A 26,024-nucleotide genomic window follows, 5' to 3' on the forward strand; every position below is an offset into this window, starting at 1 on the left:
GGCTCAAGGACTGTCAGGTGAATTCAAGCATGAGCCCGCTAATTAAAATGGCTACAACTTTTAATTGATTGTCTCCGCGTTGAGCGCTTAATGCACTGTACACAAAAGACAAAAGCCCTCTGCAGCACAACTGTGGAAAGTTGCTCTAAAAACAATAAATAAACCAATAAAATTTTAGTGGCACGTAGCATAAAAAAACAATGGCCAGAGCAGTGAGAGGGACAAAAAGAGTGAGAGGAGAAAAGGACAAGGCGGAAGTGGGGCATAAAACAAAAGCCAAAGAAGAAAACGGAAGGCAAGTCAGACAGGCCATGAAATGGTCGTGAAGGGGAGTGGGAATCGGATGCGGAATGGGTCTGTAACTCGGACCTGGACCCGGGCACTCGTACCAGCAGTCGAACTCCGTCGGGGAACAGCCTGCGTGAGCCTGTCAGCATAAACATTCCTGTAACAGCGCCGAGTGGGATGTGGGATGGAGGATGCGGATGCGAATGTGGACAGCACTGAAACCGAGTCCGGGGGCAGATAGAAGTATTACAATATACAGAAACACAATAACGGCCCTACAATTGTCTGACTTTGTATCCAAGGCCAAGTCGCGCAGAGACCCTTACACTCTTTTTGGAGTGTTGCCAAAACAGAAAGAAAACGAAAAAAGAAAGTGAAAAATGTTCAATTGCCAGGTTTTGTGTCTCGACAACATCAACCTCAAAAACTTGTTTACGTACGTTTTCCGAGAGCGTATCAATCAACCGGGCCACGGGGCGTATGAGCAACGAGCGCTTGAACAAAAGGGAAACCCATTCGGAATGCCCCTTATGCGCTCCCAAATGTATTGTTTTCCAAATTAAATTCACTTTGCTTTACCCAGAATCTAATCAAAGTTCTTGCGTTAAGACTCTGTTAAAGGGTGTTTGGGAAACAAACTTACTCTCAGATTTATGTGGGCCATATTGTAGATTTATTCGCAGAGATAGACACTTCTTTGCTCCAAGGTCTTCTCTTAGTTTTTTGCTGCTGTAATGGAACTTTGAGTCGAAATTCTGTTGTCTTTGTTTGTATGGACGTTAACTTTAAAAGTGCTCCTTATTTATAGACCCTTCTGGTTGCTTAACAGAAAGCCAGCACTTTTGCGATTTATTTACATCATAAATTGTTTTCCCCTGCTATTTGTTCCTTTTAAAGATTCACTTATCGCTCTTAGCAACAACAATTGGTAGATTGATATTTGTACTACTCTTTCTTCAGAAGTAATCATAATTTCTACATTTTTTAATGCTTCCTTCTTCCCATCAACTTCACCTTTTGATGTTTACGAGCATTTTCAATTTATTTTTCAGTGTTTAATTTTAGTTTTTTGCTATCTATTGCTCACGATAAGTTTTCCTTCTTCATCCCCACTTGTATGGATTATCTCTCATCCAATCTGCTCAACCAGCTATCATTGCCCGAGTCAGAGTATCCGTACAGTTTGACTCAAATCTTTCTGGTTTATGGCCTCCAAAAAATAAAAACACAAGACAACACCCCACCGTCCCAGAAGGTGACTCACTTTTGTTTATGGGTGTGTGGGCGCTGATGCTGGTGATGGTGCCACGCCCATGGCGGGACAAAGCTGGGGTGGGGCGCCCCTCAATCATATCAGATCAAATCAAATCAGCCGCCTCGTCTTGCTCCTGGCATCCCAACAATACTCACCTACTTATGTGTGGGCGTCGTCTCGATGACGCATGGAATTTTGGCGCGAGGGGGTAAACGAAAGGAGAGCTCCTTGTTGTAGGAAATGTAGAAGATGTTGTAAATGTGGGGGGTGCTATAAATAGGCCAACGATTTGATGGCTGTCTGGCATTTTTGGCACTCCCCGTCTACCCACTCATTTCGCTCACGGCATATTTTGCGGTTATTAAATTTATTAAGTTTCCACCGCCTGCCATGCGAAGGCGTTGAGTGGTCGGATGATAGATGAAGCTGTTGGCAGATGTCTAAACAATTAGGAGGGAAACGTTGCCCTCCTTCCCTCTTTAAGTATCAACCAATTTTAGATAGCTGCCAAAAACATGGCCGCCCAACTTTCCCTTCTGTCTATTAACATATTTTTGGCTAATCAGCGACCAATCTCATTTCGTTTCGAAGAAGCGCCCAAACTTTTCTAATTATAAAGCTGCTGTCGTGTAATTTACATGCACCCCGTGGTGGTTCCCCACACCCCTCCCCCCAAATACTGAGAATAAAAAGAGAGGCAGAACCAGAATTGCCAAACATTTTTCACGCCTCACTTAATGTTTTTCTGTTTTTTTCCCCATTTCCAGCGGAAAATAGGCACAAAGAAAATGAGCCCTCGGGCGGCCGGTGGCAGCGCAAGAGCCAGAAATCAACTTCCGTTGTGCAGCGGAAGTGAAATGTGAAATTTGAAATTTATTATTGGCAGAGGGAGCGAGCAGGCGCGCTGGAAAATCCACCGGGGGAAAACAACACAAACAAATCAAAAGCGGGGCCAGGGAATATTTATGTTATTAAAATGAAATCAATGTGCAATATCCGCTGGCGACTCGATAAATTTAGTTAGCAGCGTCGCAGCTGATTGCCAGCAGAAGATCCAATTTTCCTGGGGGTACAGTACACTGGTACTGTATTTTTTTTCGCAATTTTCGTTTAGAAATTTATTGGACTGCCATTGATTTGTGTTTACTTGGGTGTAGCTGTCAGATTGCTGCGGAAATTCCATTTAAATTATTATATTATGCATTTTGATTGAGTTCCCAATCAGATGGGAAACAAATTCAATTGATGGAAATAACTGAATTATTCAATTGAATATTACATCTGAGATAGAGACTGAAATTTAGAAAAAAAATTTTGTTTTCCATATTTCTAGAAATTAGATTGATCAGCAGAAAAATAAGTTTTTTATAGAGATATATTTAAAAATTTCTTTCTTTTTTTCATCACTTTTGTAGATCCCTCAAGCAAGTCATAAACTCGAATATGCCTTGTCCTGCCCCACAGCTACAGCCATCAATCCAGCTTTAACCCGACCGCCGCCCTTATACTGAACCAAAGTCTGCTGCTTTGAGGACCTTCTTCTATCCGAAAACCATTAACCAATATAATCAGTCAAGCTGGCGTCGTTAAAGCAAAGGAATAACAACAATACTACAAGCAATTATAATAACAATATAATGTGGAGTAGTACAATATCGCCAACAAACTCTAAGAAACTATTGATCGGTAGCACACGAAGCGTTGATTATGTCGGTGATAGTGCAAGGACAGCAACAGCAGCCACTAATAAAACAGGAGCAGCAGCAGCCCCAGTCCCAGCCACAGCCACAGCCCCAGCCTCAGGAGCAGCAGGAGCAGGAACCAAAGGAACCAAAGCAAAAGCCAGTCCCAGTGCCATTGCAGCCAACAAAGCCACAAAGATCTCAATTGAAATGGAGCTTCATATACAAAATAAGTGCATTTCGGCATAGCGCATCACTCTGGAGGGTGGTGCGGAGCCGCCATGGCTGCAGGGCCCCCTTAAAGCCGCATTTTTGGGGGCTACTGGCGTCGGCAAAACAAGCATATTACAGGTGAGCCATTGATTCGTATATCTATCAATGAAAATTTATAAAGAACGAGGAAGATTCATCAAGTGATTTTATGGCTTTACATCTTCTTAATTACAAATATTTAAATCTATTATCCCAAATATCAAAGAACATTTACCTAGAATCGCAACTTAATTGAAACAATTAATTCGAAATTGCCTTTGAAGCTTTAAATACTTTGTATGTTTGTATAGACATATTAAGGGCACTGCAGTTTGTAATGCAATTAAAATTAATGGCCATAACAGTCATTATCCTCAAACCGAAACCATTCAACATTCACCATCACACCCATCCCATGCTGAATGGCATAGAAAGGATTCCTGTTGCCCAGTCGTATTAATTAATTTTTCAATAACAAATTGCACTTTCAATTAACACAATTCCTGATTAAAGCTCGCTCTCTTTCTCTTTGAAAATGTGTGGACATTTATATGCCATAGCCAGGGATGGGGTTAGGTGGGACAATGGATAGGCAGGACTGCACTTTTCATGCCACAGCCCGGGCTTTAAATTATTAATGTGGCCATGGGGTGACGGCGAGCCCGATGAAAGCTGAAAAGTTGGGCGGAATCAGCAGCAGTGGCAGGAGCAGAGCAGCAGCAGGAGCATCAGTTTAGCGGCAAACTTTTTAATAGACCAGTCCCAGAGCAGCTGCCTCTCGGTGAGGATATTTAGCGCCCGACTCGTTTCACCTGCACCCGAAAGCTTTTCTCTGGCCTGTACGTGTTAGCTCTTCTAATTGCATTTGTGTGCGTCTGGGGCGCCGTTAATTTGATTTGCGCTTCGCATCGTATCTTTTGTGGTTTATCTTTTGTAATTAGACAATGGCGGGGCACAGATCCAGAAAAACGCATATGTGTTCAACATTCAGAAGACTTTCGATGGGAAAGGTATATCATCTGGGAATGGGAGGTTTGTCATAAGAGGTTTGTCTTTGTTGCTGAGAGAAGAAAGTCTGGTCCAGACATTCGTAGAGTTTATATCTATTTAAAGTTTCCTCAATTAAATATAAAAGTTATGCTGAACCATTAGCCATTGCAGCCCGCTTTTAGAGTTTTTATTGCCGGTTGCCTTTTATTGCAGGTTTTTCCAGAGCTCACAGAACACTTTATGTGCCATCTGACATCACAAGACATAGACCATGTCAACCATGAGTAACCTCGTTCATTATTAACTCAGATCTAACTTAATTAAATCCTTAGATGTAGGTCACAATGTCTTCTATTCCTGTAATCGCTTTAAAAAGCGTATAAGCGTAGTCTCTTCCCCCTGCGAAAACTCCAACAGATTGCTCCATCCCTACAGACTTCTCCCCCATGCCCTTGCCCATGCTGTATGCACGACTCTTTGCTTGGCAAATTCAATTAACTGCAGTTGGCAGTTCTAGTTCCAGTTGCGAGTTGAGTTCCGGGTTGCTTTGCCATTTGCCATTTGCTTTCGCTTTGCTCTTCATTATTTTCCATACGTTTGTTTTCTCTGGGTGCGTTTTACAGCTGCGTTTAATGTCTGCGATTGTCCGTGTATTTGTCTGTGTTAGGTCTGTGCATTAGCCTTAAAGCCCGCTCATGCTTTTAGATCTGTTCTATGAGTCCAGTCCCTTTTCCCTTGCTTTGCCCTCCTTCTAAGCCACAGTATGTCCATGTGCCAGTTCTCCATCTCTTTCCCAGTTGGATGTCTTTTTATTGTGTGTAATGCGAGATTTGTGCATTTTTATGGCATTTTAAGCACTACAAAATCAATTACGTCCTGTTTAATGGCTGTTTTGCGGTCAAGCTGTGATGGGAAATGGTCGGAAAAGTGGCGGTAGGGAGTTTCCGGTAGGGAGAGCATGAACATGTCTGAAGTCTTGATTGCTCTGTAAATGTAATGGCTGTGTAAAAGGAAATACATGTGAAATCAAATTACCAAATACGTGCCTATCCATATTCGAATATTTAAGCAATCGTTGGAATACAATTGTCCTACAAAAAAATATTCAAGACTGTAGATTGATTGTCTCTGACATAGCGAAAGTATTGAGGTGAAAATAAAGAGAGGCTTAAAATGTGAGAGAAAAGGCGATGAATGTGTTGTATTCGTATTCGATTTTGAAATGCAAATTTATCATTGCCACCTTGAACTCCTTTTTGTTTCCGTTCCTGACTCCGACTCAATTGGTTGACTAAACTCTCGAATAAACTGAGCTAATTCTTGCAGATAAAAGAGCCAAATAAAATGCAGTGCATCAAAGCCATAAAGTATATGCCATGAATAACCATTTGTGTAAATTTCGAAAAGCTTCTTTCGGCTCGAGACCGTCCGCCCGCCCGGTCGCTGCTTATTTATGTGGCGGATAATGTAGCGCACTTTATGGCGCAGCAAGAAGCATAAAGAGGCGCAAAGCCGGCCATGAGACAGAGTGCGAGAGTGGAACAGTATAGCACGGATGCTGAGGGACCACGACCGAGATGGAGACGACCATCAATGTCATTTCTTATTCAATTACCAGTTCAATAAAAATAAAACTCAATGATATGCGGCGCTGGGACATAAAAGCGTGGCATCTGCGCTATGCGTTGTGACCCCTTTTCCCCATGCCCCATGACCTCCGTATGGGAATCATCAGAGTGTCTCTGTGTGTGTGTGTGTGCAGGATATAATTTAAAATGGCCTCTAAAAGCATTGTAGGCAACCCTTTAATGCTGGCCAGCCACTTCCGCTTCCGAAGCGACGGTTCCAACGACTGGCCACCATCTTGGCGGATATCCCTTTTCGGTCCTGGGTAATTGAATCGTCGTGTGCATAAATTGCATTTGATTTCATTGCAGGGCCAACAATGAAACCGCTGATTGACAGCATAGAATTTGCATTTATATTAGCAGAACATGAGAATGAGAGTCAGAATGGCCCTCAAAATGATTCTCACTTGACTTTATTATTAGCCAACTTATCAGGCACCCGCACTGGCACACACATACATCATGTGGGATAATCGTGAATTGGCAATCTCGACGATGGTTCCTTGGGCTGCTCCATGGCTGGAACTGGAACTGGAGCTGGAGAAAATGACAAGGCATCACTTTAAAATGCAATCAGGCGTTAAATATCCTTTGAGCCTGTCACTCATTCAACTCATCCTCCACACACACACTCATCCACCTACCGATACATATAGCCACAGAACACGCCCACCCACACTCCTCTTCTTTCATTATCGTTTTTCCTTTTCACTTACTTTTTTTTCTTGGTGGAAAATTTATTTAATGCCTTTCGCCGGCCTCTGCCTTATTTTCAGGGATACTTTTCCCATTGAGTGCGATTCGCTTTGGCATCTCATCTCTCTTTCTCCCTGGCTTTTAGGGCAAAATTAGATGGTCTCGACCAATACACCCACACACCCAACTGCCGAACTGCTGAACTGCTGGCTTCGAGGGCCCTGCGCGGGTTAATGGGGTCATTTCGACCACGTTTCAGTGCAGATTCTGAAATAGTCCCGCGTGTTGGTTATGAGCTTCGTTTCGTATTAGAGTTATGGCTCGTTACTGAAGCTTAAAACTGTCTCAAAAGCTGGTGAAAAAGAGTCTAAAAATTTATTAACTAATGAAAAAGAAAGTGGAGAATTCGATGTTGTGAATTGAAATGGCTTTGGATTGCCTTTGGCGTTGATTGAATTAAAATTGAATTTGGGAAAGAAATATCAGACCGACTGAAAAATCAATCTGTAGATTTTAACACAACTGAGCCTGAGCCTGACTTAATAGAACCCCTAGGTGGATCTTTTTAAATAAACCATTTACAAAATCTCATTATCCTCGATTAAATTAACATTTGAGAGGGAAATCCTCCCTGTCAAAAGCTGCAGTTTATTCAAATTAAGTACACAGAACATTAAATAAAATCTATATGATTACCCCACACTTATATCAGCTGCATCCGTTCCCATTCACCGCCACGGCTCCAGTAGCCTTCGCTCTGTAGATTTACAGCTTTTTGCAGGCATTTTTATGGTTACATGACCACCGAAGGCATAAAATCCATGGCCCGCTTTTATGAGCACACAATTTTAATAAGCTAAAAATGTGGATAAAAAATTGTGTGACCTGACCTCAGGCCTGCGCGCCTGCAAATGGGTGAAAGAACCTCATATAAAAGAACCTCAGAACAGAACAGTGCAGAGCTGAACACATATTTAAAATGTTTGCTCAACACAGAACAAAACAAAAACCAAAGGAAACAGAAACATAAACAGAATTAAGCCAGCGACCACTCGGCTTCATCTACTCATACTCGTTTCTCTCCTTATATGGCCAGAAAACTGCCAGAGAAATACTATAGAAGAACGAAAGAAACATAAATATATATGTACATATAACTTGGTTTGCTTTTGAGCAGGGTTTCTAGGGGATTCAAGCGAGTTAGAGCTGGAATTTTCATTTTTATATTTATTCTTCCATGACGTCCTTCGCGACGCTTTGCTCAATATTTTACAATCACAATAATATTCAATATTTTGTATGTGTGTTTCCTTTTTTGCAGCAATTTTTCTACCATGACTTTCCCAAGACTCATCAGACGACAACACGTCGGAAGATTTATAAAAACTGTTTGGTCTGCGACACCTGCATACGTGAGCTGATGGTACTGGACGTTCCACCCCAGGTGAGTAGGTGTAACCACCCAAATCCCTAGCACCAACACCAGCACCAGCAGCAGCAGCACTAGCACCTTCTCCTAGCCACAGGACATCCTAACTTTCGCATAATTTAGTTAGAACTTTCGCACTGTCAGCGCTAAGGGAAATATTTTATGAAAATGTGTACGATACAAACTATTTTTATGCAATTTTCCAGTGAATTTCCCGGACAACCCAACATATTAGAAAATTCTCCATTTTTACGCCAGCTGGGCAAAGTAATTTATTAAATAATTTAAATTGTCAGAGAGGGAGAGGCCAAGCTGCTTCAATCTGTTGCCAGAGGACCGACCGAGTTACATAAATGTGCATATTCCGGATCCAAAGACACTTTAAGCTTTCTGTTGCGGGGTCTGTCTAGACGCGGCAATGGTGTATATGGGTGCCTCGTACTACCTGCTGAATTTTCATTAAAGTCCATTACGGTTCCCTTCCATTTTCGAATTCCCTCTTCTTTTTTAATAATCGAGCGAACCAGAGCAACAGTTTACCACAGACAACAAGTAAACTACAAAAACCGAATGGCAGGCACCAGGAGCTGATTCTGATGTTGCCACAAGCGAACTCTCTTTGGGGGTTCTTTGCTTTTACGTTTTATTCATTATTCTTCATTTTTTTTCCAATGCCCCAAAGGCATAGAGATATTGTTGAGGGGTTGGTCGGATTTCGTTGCATAGACTGCGCACAATGCAATCAGATTTGGTTACGGAAAAAGAGCAGAAAGTATTCGAATTCCATTTTGTAGATTGCAAGATTTTCCAGGGACCGTAAATAATGTTTATTATCTCTTTCTGTTTTCAAAATATCCTCCATCTAAAGTAGACGCACATAAGAATTGAATAGAACAATATACTGCTCTAAGGATCCACCAAAATTTTAAATTTTAAGTTTTTGACATAATAATTATTGATAAGAATTATTTATAATAATTACTATTTATAATTATAAAAGTTTTAACTCGTAAAAAGCATCTCACACGTCCCTCTTCGTTGTTGTTCTTGTAAAAAAATAAATGTTTATGTGGTTCCGACTTTCAGCTTTTCTCTGTTCTCTCTGTATGGAGTTGGGAAACGGGCAATTAGAATCTCTTTAAATAATTTCTCTAAATTTGTACATATTTCTATGAAAAATTCAAACCGCTGGCAAGGCTCATGGAGATACTGCTGATTAAGCGTCGCATTGGGAATTATCTGTTGCCATCATTTTCTACAACCTATCCCATTGATGTCTGTCCACAGTTGTGTCTGCAAATAATAATAATAAACTTCCCAATAGTAGCTTCCAAGCCTCGAACAAATTAATTATTGCTTACGAACAATACACAACAAAGCCCACTAGAATCGAGCAACTGAAAGAAAAGTGTCACGGCAAAGATCCTTTCATTCCCCTCCTGCCCATCACTCAAAAATTCAGTTTAACCACTTCTTCAGAAGTAAAAAAAAAAGCAGAATTTACCAAAAAAAAAAAAATCAAAATTAAATTATATTTGAAAAAGCAAACATTTTATTTAACTTTACAATTTTGACTTGAACTTGTTCCAAATTATTTACATTTTACTTTAAATTTTGATTTCATTACTTGTGATTTGTATTTGTTGTGTTATTTGATGACATTGTATGTGTGTAGTAGGCATTGATGACAGAAGTGTACGCAGCCTACACTGGGAATCGAACCCAGGACCGGACACTTGGCAGGCAACATCTCTACCCCCTAGGCCATGTCCGGTGGCGATGAAACGGTGTCAAAATGTTCTACTTAAACTGCCTTTTCTAGGCCTACTACGTTTTTCGAAACTTCAAACTTGAAACTGAAATTGAAATTGAAGGATGTTCACAATTCGAATCGAAGTTTGGGCTCATGGTGGGACCAATGCGCGATCCATTTTATACGTTGGAGTAATTTGATGAAGAAAATGAAGAAAAGAAAATATTTGTGGTATCTGGCAGGAGCCGAACCTCTGCCTCCCTGTTCCAGGATCACTCAGTCTCACCACAAAACCATGAGACAGACTCTGAGTGAAGTAAAATAAAATTTTCAAGCTTAAACTGCAAATTCTTCTCTGGCCTTAAATTAGGAATCTTCCCCAGTAACCCCCTCAGTGGGTTCCAGTAACTTTCCGCAAATAAAACTTTCGTAAAGAGTATTTCCAAACGTCTCGAATTCTTTCCCATCTGTTCGGTGGCTTCTCGTGGTCATCTCTGGGTGATTATTTTGCTTACTTTACTTTATTAAAGTCTTCGCTTGCATGTATATAAATTTTTAATATGCCCACCGACAGCACAGGAGAGTGGTTCTGCTGGGCAGTTTTTGTGACTATATGTATGTATGTATGTATGTATGTACATACTTTTAGGTAGATATTATCAATTTTTAACCTTCGCTCAAATGCCTGAACGTGTCTGCTGTCGTACGAGGTCCTTGACGTCGTCATGCCCCCCATTTCGTACTATTATTCGCATGGAGGAGCAATTATGGCCTGCCCATAAAGTTCGTCCTGTCTGTGGCTTTACTCTCTGTCTATCTTTTGGGGGCAGTTTGCTCTGCATAAACCTGAAAGCTCAGGGCACTGGTCTGCACCAGCCCTTGCTTGGAGTGGACCCAAGGACTGCGCCACTGACTTCGGCAATTAGAGAACAGTTTTCGGTCAAACCGCAAATCACAAACTGACACCGAAATTGTTGAAGGAGAGTGCCCAGTGTCTGCCTGCGGCTTGGCCTGCATCTCTCCATTCTGTACAGTTCTCCTCCACTCTCACGCCCTGGCCCCAAATGTGTTTGTTTGCCACGTTTAACAATCATAAAATATTTATGGGAACACACTGGCGGTGGAGCAAGTTTTTCTCTCTGGTTTTTGTCTATGCAAAGTAGAGGAAAGGCCAGCTAAAAAGAGGATGTGACTGTGGGTTTCACATATGAATGGGTTTCCTCGAAGAAGCCCACTTAAAATTTAGAGCAAATAGTCGTTTAGGTACTGTCCTATAACTGCTCCATGGAACAGCTAGATAGTTCCAGATTTCACTTACCGAATTGGACCCATAAAAGCCTTAAAAAAGGATTACTTAATAGGAGCGAGAATGTTCTTGGCACTGTCTTTGTCCTACCATCAGAGCTTCTTCAGTGCAGAGATCCCATGGTGTTTTGTGGGTTTTGTTACGCAACTTGATGGTATATCTTATATACCCTCTGATCGCTAGCTGGGATAGCAGCACAAAGACCAAAACTGGGCCAAGTGAGTGTGCTGACAATGTAGCCCAGGCACAACAAAGGGACAAGTCTCTGTATAGTCGCTATAAATATCCGAGCATTGCCAAATACATGGACACGGCCATACACAGATACTAGTATACACCCAAAGAAATTTGCATTGAAATGGCAAACGATGCAAAAGAGTTGACAGGCAGCAAAAAGCAGTTGCCAGTCGCTGGGCGGGGGGATTGTCGGCAGTCGGCCAGCCACATCCATTGTCATATTAACTACGTGCTACCACTCCTCCTCCCCGTTCATGTAACCTCTTTTGACGGCACTGCCATGCCCCCTTCTGCCACCACTGCCCACCTTTCCAATGCCTTTCAACTTATTCATGTCCATTTTGGCGTGAATTTGTTTTCGAGTACAGTTCTTTTTTTTCATTCATTCATTATTATACTTCGTTTTTTTGTTTGTTTGTTGTTCCTCCATTGTGTTGACCAAATGGCTCTGACGGTTGTCTAAGAGCCAGGCCAAAAGAGTCAGCGGGGTGGTGCTGGTAAGAGCTGGTAAGAGAGGACTTGGGGTGCCTCCTGTTTATTGTGGTACATTTTTCATCGTCAAGTGCACTGCCGCCTGGCAGTCATAACTCAAAGCCCACCTTAATGGTTTCCACTTGTACAAGCAGCGTAGCATTTATTTTCCAACAGATTTTCGCCACACTCATAATACAGGGATGAAAGAGAAAACATCTGTTCTAGGTATATACATACATACATATATACAGACATATACATATGTATGTCTTTGTCTGTGATTGTGTGAGTGAGTGGCTAGGCCATTTAGTTAGCCATTGTTTACTCTAAGTGGCCTCCGCTGCGAAAGTCCAGCAACTTGAAATGACAATTTATTGAGAGCCCTCTCCTCGACAGCCCCCAGAGTATGGGAACAGGTCGGCACTGGGAACTCAATGACCTGGACTAACGATGCCTGTTGGGCATGTATTCAGACGCAAACTTTTGTTCAAAAATATTTCACAGTTGTGAATGGATGTGCACCCTACTTAGATATATTTTAACAGAGTTTTCTAAGAAGAACACTTTCCATCCATCATCCATCCAGACTTGTGGCATTTAATTCATTTAGTTCCCTTTGTGTACAAGTTGTTGGCGTGTCCTTTCAGCTGCATTCTGTGCAGTATATGTATGTAGGAGTACGCGTTTCGCCACTTGAGCTCCAAATACCAATCTAAGGCGGCAACAGCAACAGTGCAGCAATTACAACGAAACAGACATTGAGTACATCCTGGCTAACGAGCTGCTCGCATTTCAGGCCAACACACAGCCCAGCCCAATCCAGCCCAGACCGTTAATTAACAAGGCTGTGGGAAAGGGGCCAGGGTCCAGGGGCCGGGGAAAAGCACAAATTAAATGAAATTTAATCAAAAACGTAAATCTAGCTAAGTTACTGCCTCCTGACGGGAGTGGCGTCGACTGGCTGCCAGCCAGTGGAGAATGACACAATACACAAACAAACAGGAGGGGAGGTTGATGCTGATGGAGGGACAGGGGCAGGGGCCAAAGAACCCAAAGGGCCAGACGCCCAGGCGCCAAGGAACTGGCGGACTCTTCAGCTGCTGCTGTCCATCTGTGGAGTGGTGGGGTACTGGTACTCCGGCTGTTTGTGTTCCTCCCTCAATGTTCTAGTCTCTTCTTTGGCCTCTCTTTTCTTTTTAGAGTCTCTTGTCTAGTCGGCCTTTGACTTTTGTTTGCGCCTAAAATGCTGCGCCGTAAATTTAATTATAACGTTTACTTACTGTCTTGCTGTGGGCGTACAAAACCGAAACTCAGACCCATCCCAAGACTCTGTTTCTGCTTCTGCTGCTCATTCCCACTCCTATCCTTCATTCCATCTCCTGCTCATTAGCACTTTGGGAGGGAAGGCAGACGCAAACGTAGACCCTGTGGTGGGATTCTGATTTGACTTTTGGGTCCTGTTTACACCAAAACTGCAGCACTGCTTGGGGATTGATTTATGCAAAAGTCCGGGAAGTTCCCGTAGCAGCAGTAGTTTCTTTTTTGCCTGAGAAACCGCTGACACCACACACACATGGTTGTTAATGCATTAACTACTCGCACTGTAATTTTACGAGAGTTCTGCTACGTTTTACGGCTTTTATGAGAGTGACTCTCGCATAGGAATAACCGCAGGAACAAAAGTTTCAGTTGGTCTTAATAAACGAGAAAGCTGGCAGTAATTAAGGGAATTTTCAGAAACAAGGATGGATAAATCAAATCCCTTGCTGGAGCAACATATACTAAAAAGATTACGACAGCCACAATTGTGGTAGAGTAAATGCTAAATAAATAGAATATATGGGGGACCCCCCACATTGCCATTTATCCAAATGTTTCACATAAAGGAAACATTTTATCAGAGATATTTGATACAAAGAGATTTACCGTGTTTGGGATTATTCCATTTATAGTTCGAGGTTGGCGTGGATTCTATTTCGGATTATTTCTCTCTCTCCTTCGCTCTGTCTGTTGAATTTAATACCAATTTAAAGGCCATTGAGAGTACATACATCAACTAGTATAGAAACCAATTGTGTTTATCTAACGAGTTATCATTTTATAATGACATAAGCGCATTTGATTTGATGAACCATAGCTCGTGTTTCCACTCATACCATAAACTCGATAAACATTTTCCTGCATTTTTTTTCACTGCAAAAACATGGTAATATATGTCAGTATTTATGTCATCCATCTGCCTGTTGTGTACCGCTATTAAATGACATAAAACTCTTTTCCGCTTTTCCATATTTGCTTTTCATATGCGTGCCAAAATAATGCGAAACAAAAATACAACTCAACCGACCGTATTGACACATCTGTGTGCCATACGATACGATACTCTCTCCTGGTACTACGGGCACGTACGGGGAATGTTGGTCGCTGCGTGCCTGGATTCTCTGCTATGCTGGCGCTGTCCTCGTCGAAAATATGCTGATGAAAAACAAACACTCCACCAATTGGCATGGCAATCCTTGCCAGAAGCGATTTCCGGCTGATAACTTCGCCGAATGGAACAACGGACATCCGCTGGGGCTGCGAACGGTGCACGCATATGTGCTAGTCTATGACATGGGCAATTTGGAAACATTTCAGGTGAGTCCATCATCACCATCATCATCATTGATAGCCCCCCTATGGCATGCCGCTTTTAACTTTTTAATTGATTGCCAATTGACGCAATTCATTCGATTGCAGTACTGCCGCTCGATGAGAGATCAAATCTTGGACAGTTTCAGTCATCGTGATTTTAGCATAATTGTGGTTGGCAATAAATATGACAATGTGACTGAGGCGCAGGCCAACTCGCAGGTGAGTACGCTATTAGTGGTTAAAACAGTCAGAGTCTCGAGAGTATAAAGATAATTTCTGAATATTTTACTGATATAAAGCGAACTTCTAAGTTTTTAAAGAATCGCTAGAGAAAGCCTATCAGCTATCGATTCTCCATTCGTGTTATTAGTTTGCAACAGATTTCCACTCAATATTGAATCTCTTCTTTTTCATCACACACACTCGTCATGGCCTGGCAGGAGCTCAAGGATATTTCCACGCTGGTGCGCAAACATTGGCGTTGCGGCTATGTCGAGTGCTCGGCGCAGTGAGTAATCAATATATGTACACCCACAGAAACCCATAGATACCCACAGATACCCCACAAATGCCCAGATATATCCACACAGCACTCGTATATCAATTGCTTGGGCCGCGGGCTGGCAAGGAAGACTAACTGGTATTGTTTTCTGGCTCTCTTTTTGTAGATACAACTACAAAATCGGCGACGTATTCCGTGAGCTAATGGGCTGCACGAGCAGTGGGAGCAACATGAGTGGTGGCGTTGGCGGTGGCGGTGTCGCTGGAGGAGGCGGTGGCTTTGGCACTGAGTTCTCACAATCAACTAGGAATAAAGGACGCTGTACAATACTTTAGCAAATGTTGCATAAGTTTTTTAAGCAAACATTTTGATCTAGCGCGTAAATACGAGTGTCCCGGGTGGATACTTTCGCATCTGTTTGTTGCCGACGACATGGGGGCGAGATGTGGTGGCAAGCTGGCGTATACGCCATCTCCTTGAGGCCAACAGCAGCAACAACGGAAGCAGCAGCAACATCAACAGAAGAAACAACATTGTTGCCCCTTGGCAATGGCTGCAGATGCATATTTTAGCATACATTTTAGTGGCCACACTTTGCAGTTGTCCCCGTGTGTCGACTCCCCTGCCCACCCCTCTTCTTTTGCCCTCGCTTTTGTCTGCCATTATTACAACATTTCGCTGGCTGCTTTTATGGGTCGCATTGCTTTTTTGTTTGCAAGAGCTCCGCTCATTTAAATGCCAATGCGAATGGGAATGGGAATGAGAATGGCAATGGCATGGCAATGTCAGTCGAACCTCGGATACCCCAGATACATTTGGCCAGGAGCAAGAGCCACGCCAGAACGCCAACGAGCATCATCCTCCTGTTGACAACTTTTGTGCATTCGCATTTGCATTTGCAATTCAATGCCCGTAAGCCTGGCAGGAAGAGCAGCGCAGCAGACATGAATATGCAACACAACAATAAGAGTATCCCCGAAGATGCACAACAATTGAAAAGGTTTTAATATCATTTAATTATTATTGCTGTCGCTATAGTTATTATTTTGTTCGTCGTGGAATCGTAAATAGGCAATTAATCCCACCATAATTTACAATACATTTTATGTAACGAACGAATAACCTTGTTATGGAAACCAAACCAGAATCGTATAAGTAATATCTATATTTAGGCTATACATAAACACATACATACATACATATGTATATGTACGATAAACATACATACTTTAACGTTGTGATCATTTCAAGAATTAGTTCTTAAGCAAAACCACAAACAAAGCGTCAGCGAATGTCAAGTCTCAACAACAACAACAACAACAAAACTGGATTACAAGAATGTAATGTACGTAATTTTAGGCCAACATAAGAGAAAGTTGGGAAATAGAATAGCCTTAAGTGTTTGAGGGAGTACGAGTATTACAATCATGCCATTACAATGCTCAATCATAATTATCTGCTGCACATCACATTCAAAGATGTTAGAAGAAATAAAATATACTTGATAAATACTCGTAAGTGTGAATGACTGTTAGGGGTTCTGCATGAGAGAGAACCCTAAGCATGAAGCCTTAAGACACATGAATACAACAACCAGTACACACATCCAAACCAAGAGAATTATAACTTGATTAAAACGCACAAAATACCGACGATTGTGTTATTATTTTTAGTGATAGCGGCCTAATCCATACCATACCCGAAATATGTTCAACCTTAGGCTAGAAATAAGGGATAAGGTGCAACAGGAGGTGTTTTGTGTAGCGTAGTGGCGTAGCGGCAAAATATTAGTTAGTTAGGTAACGTACGTACATATGTATATCACTCTATCTGTTGGACACCGCCTAGGTAGCTGATTTCACTGCGAGTCTACTACGTAATAAATACATACCATACAGAACCATTCTCTTTCTTTACCTCAAGCAGCAACAAACTCAAAGCAACTCAAAAGAAAAGCAATCAAGGCTGACTTTGTACATAGAGATTTCAAACAAAATGAACTTTGCGAATATATGCTATGAACCGACTTTTACAGCAATATAAGTGTTAATGGGGGTGAACGGAACTATTGTAGTTACGTACGTATATGTATACATAAATAATTCTAAATCTAACTGATATTCAAAGTAGATAACTGGGCGCACTGCCAAAATTGGTTCCACTCCCAGTTGAGTGTTCGATTAAGGTTATAGGACATACTCGTAATTAAGCAAAACAAAAACCAAAATGGAAAACAAATTTTTAGAACTTATTTGAAGGGTAAACAATGCAATGGCGATAATAAAACACACATTAAATGATACAACATTTAAAACAAAATACTGTTAATAAATAGAATACGAATACAAATTCTATAATTGTGGCTTTGATAAAGGACATACACACATACATATATTGTTAGCAAATCATTGTCAAAAATGTGGCTTAGGTTGCTTACTTGTAAATCCCCATTTTCCAATACCAATTACGATTCATTCTTTGTTCACCAGCACTGTACAGAGAAATGTGTTAATAACCACTTTCCAACACTGAAACAAATATTAATTCATTCCCAACAACAATCTGGCTCTATATCCCCGACAAGTAAGCAAACGACAAGCACTTACATCGACACATTTAAATGATATATATACCCATATACATATAAACGAGTAAATCTAAATATAATTGTATGTATTTGGTTCGAGTTTTTGCCTTTGATTTTCAACATTTACGGATTCGTCAAAATGGCTGTTAATTTTTGGAAAATAATAAAAATGCTAAACGCTAAAACAGTTGAAAGGAAATTAAAAAATAATTAAAAGAAAACGCAACAATGTACAATTGTTGAATTTTTGTAAATTTAAGCAACGCCTTGCCCCTGCAACCGAATGAAGCAAGTGGAATCGGAAAATATTCATACAAATGTAAGTGTAGCAATATGTAACAAATTAAAATCTCAAACATTTAAATAATGTATTGATAAATCAAATGCTTCAGCCGCTTGTTGTTTGTTCAGAGCCATCAAATTAAAGTTAAGTGAAAGCAGCAGCAGCAGCTAAATTTAGATGCCTATTATTAAAAAAATTCATATTATTGAAACGGATCTCTGTTACATTTTTGTAAATCAAATGCAATGAAGCGTAGAAAACAAATGTTTAATCGGACAGAAGCTCGTAAACGCACCGAAACCCTAAATGTTAAGCAATTTAATATACATTTAAAAACAAAAGAAAAAGAAAAGGAAAAGCCCCAACCCGAATATTGTCTACAAACAAATTGTGCTCAATGTGCACAGGCAGTGTGTACTTACCGATGATGAATATTCGACGACTAATCGTTCGAACTGTAGAGAAAGTTTTTGGAAAATGCGCGAAAAGACGCTAATAAAACACAAAATAAAGTGATACAAAATATGAATATGGAGTTTATCTTTTATTTAAACGTCTTTGCTCTCGGACTGTGGACGCACAAGCGAATGCTGCAAAAGAGAATGTCTAAGATTCGAAAAAATTGCATACAGTTGAGCTCCTTCCCACTGCTGATTTCAACAAAGCGCCCAAAACCCTTAGAAATACCAAAACGGACCTGTATTCCCCTAGACAATCACCTGACAATGTCATGTTATTAATAAAATCAATTATGGTTCAACATTATCGCAGTCGACAATTAGAAAACATTTCCACTGTTTGTATTTTTAAACATTTTTATTTCTCCTTATCACCTAGATCTCTAAAAACAAACTTTCGCATTAGCTGATACCACAAATCAGGAAGGGGGCGCTACTTCGGTAGAAACAAACTTGGACAAACAATTTGAGGCGGGGCACAACTCAATCGTAAATCGTAAATCATAAATCATAAACTTATTCTAGCGACTTTTTTTTGGGAGTACATCAATGTGTATATTTATCATAAGTCTTATAAACAAAAGCACTTTGCGACACGCAAGAGTTTTAAAAGGTGAACGTAATACAAAACCTATTAAATAGACTGTTACCAAATAAATGATTCTCTGACTTTGTGGTTGTGTCCGAGGTCTGCGGACGAGGCATAGCCAGGTGAGTGGATGATTAAAACAGAAACGGCGATGGGACACTTTTGGTAAATACATAACTTACAAACGAAATGTTAACAGATGACTGAAATTGGTTTCTGCCTCGGGCCGTCGTCTATCACTCATGCTGATTCTGATTCTGCTGATGATCGCTGGAGCTGCTGAAGGTACGGCTGCGACTCAGGCGACGAGCTGCCTCAGCCAGAGCCGCCTGCTCTGTGCGGCCGTCTGCCAGGTGGTCGGGCAGTCTCAGAATATCGTGCAGCTGATTCTTCAGCTGCTTCGTCTGTGGCCGCTGATCTGGATTAGCGGACAGCATCTGCTGGAGCAGCTCATACTGACCGGGGTAATTGTTGGCAAAGTCCTTCGGGTACTGGCCCTCTCGCAGCCCACGCAGTGTCTTGATGCGCTCCATTTCGGTGCAGAAGTACACATGAAGCTCAAAGAAGATCAGGCCCAACGAATAGATATCCACTCTGTAGTCGTAGTGACGTCCCAGAAGCTGCTCCGGCGACATGTACAGGTGGGTGCCGACCTGCTGCGTGTGCCGGGCACAGGATGGCAGGCCACTCTCATCGCCACATTTGGCCACCAGATTGGGTATTTCCGCCATGTCGGTTACCAGGCCAAAGTCTCCAATTTTAATTTTTCCATCCTGCGAGAAGAATATATTGCTTGGCTTCAGATCACGGTGAATGAGACCCTTCAGATGCACATAGTCCACAGCATCCACAATCTGATGGAAGATGTCGGCAATGTGCGACGCCCGAGCCTCGGTACGATTCTCCCGCAGCCAGTCGCGCAGACTTTCTTTGCGGCACAGCTGCATCTGGATGTAGAGGTAAACCTTGCTGGGCTTGGACACCACTCCATTCTGCATGGTGGCACTCGGAGGAGTGCCATGGCTGCCATTTGGCTGATGATTGTGATTGTGATTCTGGGCCAGGGCCAGGGTGAGTGGCTTCTTGCGGAGTCTATCCGAATCCCCAGCATCGTCGCTGCCGTTGCCCTTGGAGCGTACGGATTCGATTTGAAAAGAGTTGGACACCAACTGATGCTGCGAGTAGTTAATGTTCTTCAAATCAAACGACGCAGAGTGGATATCAATGGACACGGAGCTGCCATGCAGTGGTCCTACCCTCTTACTCTCATCGTCTTCATCATCCTCTTCATAACCATCCTCCTGCTCCTGATCGCCTGCTCGCATAGCTGCCGACTGCGACTCACTGCGAAACTCAATAAGAGAATCCTCTTCTTCATCATCGTCATACTCTTCCTTGATGTTCCTGAGTCCGCTGGTATCGCCATTGCCGAGAAAGTCCTGGCTACAGGCTGTGCTAGTAGCCGCATCCGAGACCCAGGACAGAAGCTGCTGATGCCGCTTCTCCTTCAATTGATCGGCTAGCGAGGGAAGTGTGCTCTCGTCAGGTGTTTCGATTTGTATGGAAGTGGAGAGTTCGTGGGCCAGCAGCTTGCGATCTTCCTCCTCCTGCCAACCAGTTGGCGGGGTCTCCGTCCAGGACTGCAAACAAAATGAAACGATTATAATCTCTTCTCTGATTACGCACCAAGGATAACTCACATGAAAGTAACGCACGATATTGTGGTGCTCACAGCTGGCCAGAGTGCGGGCCTCACGCAGCACCCTCTGCCGGGATGACTCCTTATTTGGCAGCGTAATCCGCTTGACAGCATAGTGATTCTCATCCAGCTTATTTTTGGCCTCGAACACCACACCGAAGCCGCCGCGGCCCAGGCATGTCATCAGCTCAAAATCGGTCTGGAAACGTGAGGTGTAATGCTCACCCGAGTGTGTGGTGGACTCGGAAAGCGAACGCTGAGTAAATCCGCTGCTCGGAAAGCTAAAACGGTTGCCAGCACGCTGCAGCTGCTGATGATGATGATGATGTGACATTGGCACAACGGGTCCGAGCAGCGCCCGGGTGGAAGCCTCAGTCGCCTCGATGGCTGTCTGAACCGGCACATGCCGTTCAATCACCAAATACTCGCGTTCCACACGCTGATTCCGCTGTCCCATGAATATGTTTAGGATAACCGCAGAGGTGAAAGCAATCACCACAATCTCCTTCCACCAGAACCACAGCGAGAGGATCACAACCTTCACCGGAGCATCGATATCGTCCAGGCTAAAGCCAACATCATCATTGATGCTGTGATTTCCGGAGGCGTCTGCTCCGCCAGTTGTGTTGCTGCCCGAAGACGATGGTGGCGCCTCAATGGCGGGCAGTCCAGTGGGTGTCTCGTTCGTGCCACACTCCGCCGGTTGCTCCAGCTCGTTGGATCCAGTGAAGAAGTAATATCCATTGCCATTCACAAACTCCGAGGCATTCAGCACAGACTGGGCGGCCACAGCGAAATTCTGATCATCATATGGCACCAGCTCGCTTCCTTGCGTTGGCGGCTCCTCCCCAATCACCTCGGGATCTATCTGGTCGGCCTGGAAGATCACCAGGGAATGGCTACTGGCTGCTATCGGCTTCCAGGGTATCTTTGGCATGAGGCTGGTATCGCCTGTCAGCTGCTGGTAGACCTGCGTCTGGTCCATTATCTCCTGTCGCAACCGGATCGACTCCTGGATATACAGCTGCTTGTCATACATCCCGAGATAGATTGAGGGCGCGCTTGATGGTCTGTTGTTGGGAATCTCGTCGTCATCCTGGTCCCACAGCCACTGGGCCGAGCTGAACAAGTCAATGGCCTTCAGTTCGTCGTCGGCATTGGTATTCCAGGCACTCACAATGGGATGATCGAACTGCAAAAGCACGAACAGAAGATTGGCTTATAACTGGGCTTGCTCCGACTGTGATCCGACACTCACCTTATACTTCCAGAGCATGTCATGGGGGTTGCTCTTGCTGAAAGCGCAGATGATGCCCTCTGGCACCACTACTTTGATGTCCACATCCAGAACGGCCAGTTCCAGCTCGTCGCGTGGCTTGATATGGCACTCTGAGGCCCGCACCATGTCCAGCTCGTGCTGTCCGACACTAAAATTCCAGCGTTCCATGCCAGTGCGGGATTCCACGGCTCTCACAGTCTGAGTTTGCCTGCGCACCACAATGACATCGTCCAGCAGCGGATCATGGGCCACAATATAGCCAGCCTCATCTCTAATGTGGTCATCATCATCAGCCGCATCGGCAGGCAACGGCTCTTCCTTGAGGTCCTCGATGGTGTCGTTAATGGCGCGACCCTCGGCCGTGACATTTACACAGCCATTGATGGAGCATTCGTAGAGCAGTTGACCGGTACGGGCAGAGACACCATATGTGCGGGTCTCCTTGCCGCCCGATATGACCAGATCGTCGCTAAACTTGGCACTGGAACTAAGCAAATGTTCCGCTGTAATGGGTATGGGATCTATGGAGTCGCCATCGAATTTGTATATCCCACCACTGAGCGAGGGAATCATGCGAACGAATTGCCCATTGTTTGTGAGCTCCAGGCGGTGGATGCTGGAGGAGATCAGTGGTCCAGGTCCAGTGAGCACACTCCATCGCAGCTTCCCCGACTTGGCTATATCCAAGGCGCTCAAACGCCCATCTAGTGTTGTTATGTAGAGTAGTCTGTGCGAGAGAAAACAAAACTGCAATTAGCTTTTGTTCAAGTAGAAAAAACAACACTCCGACTCCCTGACCTAATCAACAAATTCACTCTTATCGCCAATTGATTTATTAAATGTTAAATCAAATTATTGCATCATTTAATGCAAGGACACCGGCATGGATATCCGTTTTTATCCGTTCAGAATGGTCACACTGTCAGCTGGTATGAGGGAGAGGGGGAGCACAGCTGATGCCGTGCCAAAAAAAACCAACAAGTGGTTTTGGCCCCTATTTCTCTGCGCGCCATCTCGCTCGCACACACGGAAGAGACGAAAATGGCGCCCTCCAAATGTAGCGCAAAGCAAACGCAAGAAGAATGGTGAGATTCGAAATGTATTAAACAAACTCGCACTCGCAGAAAGCACAACAACAAAAATAAACGAAACGAAACCCGTTTTAAATTGTGTGCATAACTAAACATATCGCACATCCCAGCCGTATCTTTTGACTGGCACAAACAAAAACGCTAGACTAAAAACAGTTGACTTTTTCTATGCACATGACTCACCGCATGCTTGATAAGGTGCGTTCCCCGATTACTACTGTTTAAGCGTAATTAGAGGGTCAACAGATATTTTCATAGGGATCAGCGGATGGCCTTGAGCCAAAATGATATTCTAACAAAACACTCAATTTTCTCTGCCCCTCATTAGGGTTTCGAATTTGGCTCAGTCAACACGAATTTTTCCAATAGTTTAGTCAAAAATAAACATCATTTTTTTCAATATTTGCCTAGCTGCTTTTGCTTTTTTTTCACTTGCACTGCACTCGGGGTGGTGACTGCGGTGTAGAGCGAACATTCGAGAACATTTTCATCAGAATGCGTATGAAAAGGGTCACACACACACACAACACTTGGCCCCTTCTTCTTCTTACCGCCGTCCGATCCGGCGGTCGTCCCGCTCCACACAGTGTGTGAGGGCCGGTGGGGGATTGGAGCCCGCCTGCTGGAGTTCCGAATCTGTTCCCGCTCCTGCTGCCGCTGACGAAGGTACCAATGCCACCACAATCGATGTGATCATGGTCAGCTGGAGGATCAGGTTGCGTCGACGTTGCGTGAAGACACCATTCAGTCCATCCTGTATGCCCATTATACGTACATATACGTAAGTTCTGATGATTTTTGTTAGTGTTCTTGGGTGTTTATGGAATGTATAAATTAGGTATTAATTGGCTTGTGCAACGGTGACGTGTTGACGCGAATTTGGTCGTTGGTGGTGTAACAGCAGCAGCAGGAGCACCCATCAAAGTCGGCGCACATTTCCTCATAACTTCCCGGCGCGCACAACAAGATGAAATGTGTATTTATATTTCTAATTGTATTATAAAATAAATCATTTAATTTTAAATAATTTTTTTGTTTTCGTTCCGACCCGCAACACGCTGCTGTGCAGTGTGACCCGATTTTGACTGGCTGAAAATACCATTTTTGACGCAAATTAAGTCGGGATTTCGTCATTGCTAAAAATACTAAGAAAATACCACGGAAGACTGAATGAGAACCAGGAGCACCCGGTCCAAATTAGAATGCGGAGATTGAACCCCCTTAAAATGAAGGCATTCCGAATCCCCTTCAATCCCATTAGCTTTTAGGCGTAAGTAAAGTAATAAGTGTCTATTCAAGCTTCATTATGCCACCTAAGACGCCACAAGATAAGCAGTTCAGCTGCAAATGCGGTTCTCCATTTCGGAACAATTCTAAGAATCCATTCACAAAAACGGAGCAAAGCGACGAAAATACTAGTGTAGTTGATCCAATATGTCCAGGATACGTTCATTGATTATTTGCGTTATTAAAGCCAAGTCCAGGAATATTCCTCCTCCGAACAATTTCATAGTTCCGCAGTAATCTAAAATATCCATCCAGGAAAGCATACCACTGCTATCGATGTAGTACCAAGTTTGGGTTGTAATTAAATTTAAATTGTTTCATTTATTATAAAACGGATTTTTTTTACTCTGCAGGTCAATTACTCAAGTTGTTATTAACTTAAATCCTTGATGGGTAAAGCATCTGCAATGGAAACAACACTCGTTAACGATGGGGAAACAAAGATATGATTTGTGGGTAAACTTACGATGCGAATGCGGTGTCCCATGGCATGACCGGGCAGATTCCTGTTGAAACGGGCACGGACAGCGCCTGTGTTGCCATGAATGCGGATAACCTTGCCCCAGACGGCGCGGACGCGGGTCTTGCGCTCGGGATGCTGTGGCACGCACTTCTTGGTCTCTGCCTTGTAGACGTAGACGCAACGCTTGCCAACATAGAAATCGCCATGCTCCTTGCGGCGGGCGCCCTCAATCTGAAATGAAGTGATTACACTTTACATTGGAATCCTCATGAATCGAAATGGGATGGGCCTACCTTGAGGATAGCCTGGTTCTCGTGCTGGTTCCTCAGACCGCGCTTGTAGCCGGTGAAGACAGCCTTGGCAAACAGACGTCCGTGACGCTTGTACTTCTTGGCGGACACCTTAGCCTCGGTGGTGGCGGCCTTCTCGGCCTTTGGTGCCTTGGCGGCCTTAGGAGCCTTTTGGGCCTTGGCGGCCTTGGGCGCAGCAGCAGACTTGGCTTGTGTGTCGGCCATGGCTTAACTGTAGGAGCAGACAATTCCATCATTAAAACATGCACAAAACTGTGTAACATTCACAACTAGTGTTGTTGGCCTGTACTGTGGCTGTGGCACTGGGCATTTGTTTTGGTTATTTCATCCACAGACATCGCACATCTAATCACTTATTAGGCGCACAATAACTGTCTGCCAACATAACACACATATCCACAGAGTCTTTCGAGGCACTATTTCTCAAATTTACATGCATTTCCATGTATATATTTGCATTATTTTGTGCCCTACGAAAAAATCGCGTACGTACCGGAAATATGTCAAATGGCGGAAAGAGGGAGAAGTGTGACCGACGGTGTGAACTTGGAATTATCGATAGAATATTCCGACAGACCCTCGGAAGTATACCAAAATATACCGTCTCATTTTTAGAATATACCGAGAATTTCATTTTCCCCAATGCAGCAGGGCAGTCTTCAGGCCTGCTTTCATGTCATCGAATTGCTCAACGAATCGATAAGAAAATTAATTAATTTAATTAATATAATCATGAGATGGAACAGACATAATAGTTCAATTTTCTGCGTTATTTTCACGTATGCATATATCGAAGACAAATTAATGGCAGATTAATGAATTTTAAGGAAACCCTTAAGGGGTGTTTTAAT

At 43.1% G+C, this 26,024-nt stretch overlaps 3 protein-coding genes and 2 long non-coding RNA genes across 8 annotated transcripts; 2 read left to right on the forward strand and 3 right to left on the reverse strand.

Annotated features, from left to right (window-relative positions):
- The first annotated feature begins 2,977 nt into the window (after positions 1 to 2,977).
- Positions 2,978 to 16,440, forward strand: LOC117895958 (ras-like protein family member 10B). The gene is given in 6 exon segments (XM_034803910.1): positions 2,978 to 3,576; positions 8,113 to 8,235; positions 14,514 to 14,627; positions 14,730 to 14,843; positions 15,065 to 15,132; positions 15,293 to 16,440. Coding segments are annotated over 6 exon segments (984 nt in total). The 5' UTR covers positions 2,978 to 3,180; the 3' UTR covers positions 15,462 to 16,440.
- On the reverse strand, positions 9,227 to 10,271 carry LOC117895959. Its single transcript, XR_004648994.1, has 3 exons — positions 9,582 to 10,271; positions 9,384 to 9,513; positions 9,227 to 9,322 (listed from the first exon to the last, which is right to left on the reverse strand). It is a non-coding gene; the product is annotated as an uncharacterized LOC117895959 (long non-coding RNA).
- Positions 16,441 to 18,791: 2,351 nt separating the features above from the next.
- LOC117895960 (eukaryotic translation initiation factor 2-alpha kinase) lies at positions 18,792 to 23,958 on the reverse strand. 4 transcript variants are annotated; one of them, XM_034803912.1, is made up of 5 exons: positions 23,664 to 23,958; positions 22,001 to 22,748; positions 21,371 to 21,934; positions 20,744 to 21,340; positions 18,792 to 20,683 (listed from the first exon to the last, which is right to left on the reverse strand). In XM_034803912.1, exons 1-5 carry the CDS (start codon positions 23,876 to 23,878, stop codon positions 19,280 to 19,282), a joined length of 3,528 nt encoding a protein of 1,175 aa, XP_034659803.1. In that variant the 5' UTR covers positions 23,879 to 23,958; the 3' UTR covers positions 18,792 to 19,279. The 4 variants fall into 4 exon arrangements, with proteins under 4 accessions (XP_034659803.1, XP_034659802.1, XP_034659805.1 ...); XM_034803911.1 differs by having other exon boundaries at positions 20,744 to 21,934; XM_034803914.1 differs by lacking the exon at positions 23,664 to 23,958 and adding an exon at positions 23,296 to 23,450 and having other exon boundaries at positions 20,744 to 21,934.
- Positions 23,768 to 24,075, forward strand: LOC117895962. The gene is made up of 2 exons (XR_004648995.1): positions 23,768 to 23,893; positions 23,951 to 24,075. It is a non-coding gene; the product is annotated as an uncharacterized LOC117895962 (long non-coding RNA).
- Positions 24,076 to 24,700: 625 nt separating this feature from the next.
- On the reverse strand, positions 24,701 to 25,730 carry LOC117895961 (60S ribosomal protein L35a). Its single transcript, XM_034803916.1, has 4 exons — positions 25,667 to 25,730; positions 25,156 to 25,384; positions 24,866 to 25,093; positions 24,701 to 24,801 (listed from the first exon to the last, which is right to left on the reverse strand). The coding sequence occupies exons 2-4, from the start codon at positions 25,375 to 25,377 to the stop codon at positions 24,778 to 24,780; spliced, it is 474 nt and encodes a 157-aa protein (XP_034659807.1). The 5' UTR covers positions 25,378 to 25,384; positions 25,667 to 25,730; the 3' UTR covers positions 24,701 to 24,777.
- Positions 25,731 to 26,024: the final 294 nt, after the last annotated feature.

Source organism: Drosophila subobscura, chromosome O (assembly GCF_008121235.1).
Source record: "Drosophila subobscura isolate 14011-0131.10 chromosome O, UCBerk_Dsub_1.0, whole genome shotgun sequence".
NCBI lineage: Eukaryota > Metazoa > Arthropoda > Insecta > Diptera > Drosophilidae > Drosophila > Drosophila subobscura.

Bases quoted from the DNA above. Each gene is read 5' to 3' on its own strand.
- LOC117895961 (XM_034803916.1), bottom strand. From the start codon at position 25,377: ATGGCCGACACACAAGCCAAGTCTGCTGCTGCGCCCAAGGCCGCCAAG. The intron at 25,094-25,155 runs GTAGGCCCATCC...ACTTCATTTCAG, and splicing joins AGAACCAGGCTATCCTCAAG to ATTGAGGGCGCCCGCCGCAA. The intron at 24,802-24,865 runs GTAAGTTTACCC...TTTCCATTGCAG, and splicing joins TGGGACACCGCATTCGCATC to ATGCTTTACCCATCAAGGAT.
- LOC117895960 (XM_034803911.1), bottom strand. From the start codon at position 23,878: ATGGGCATACAGGATGGACTGAATGGTGTCTTCACGCAACGTCGACGC. The intron at 22,749-23,663 runs GTAAGAAGAAGA...TCTCTCGCACAG, and splicing joins GACCGCCGGATCGGACGGCG to ACTACTCTACATAACAACAC. The intron at 21,935-22,000 runs GTGAGTGTCGGA...GTGCTTTTGCAG, and splicing joins ACATGCTCTGGAAGTATAAG to TTCGATCATCCCATTGTGAG.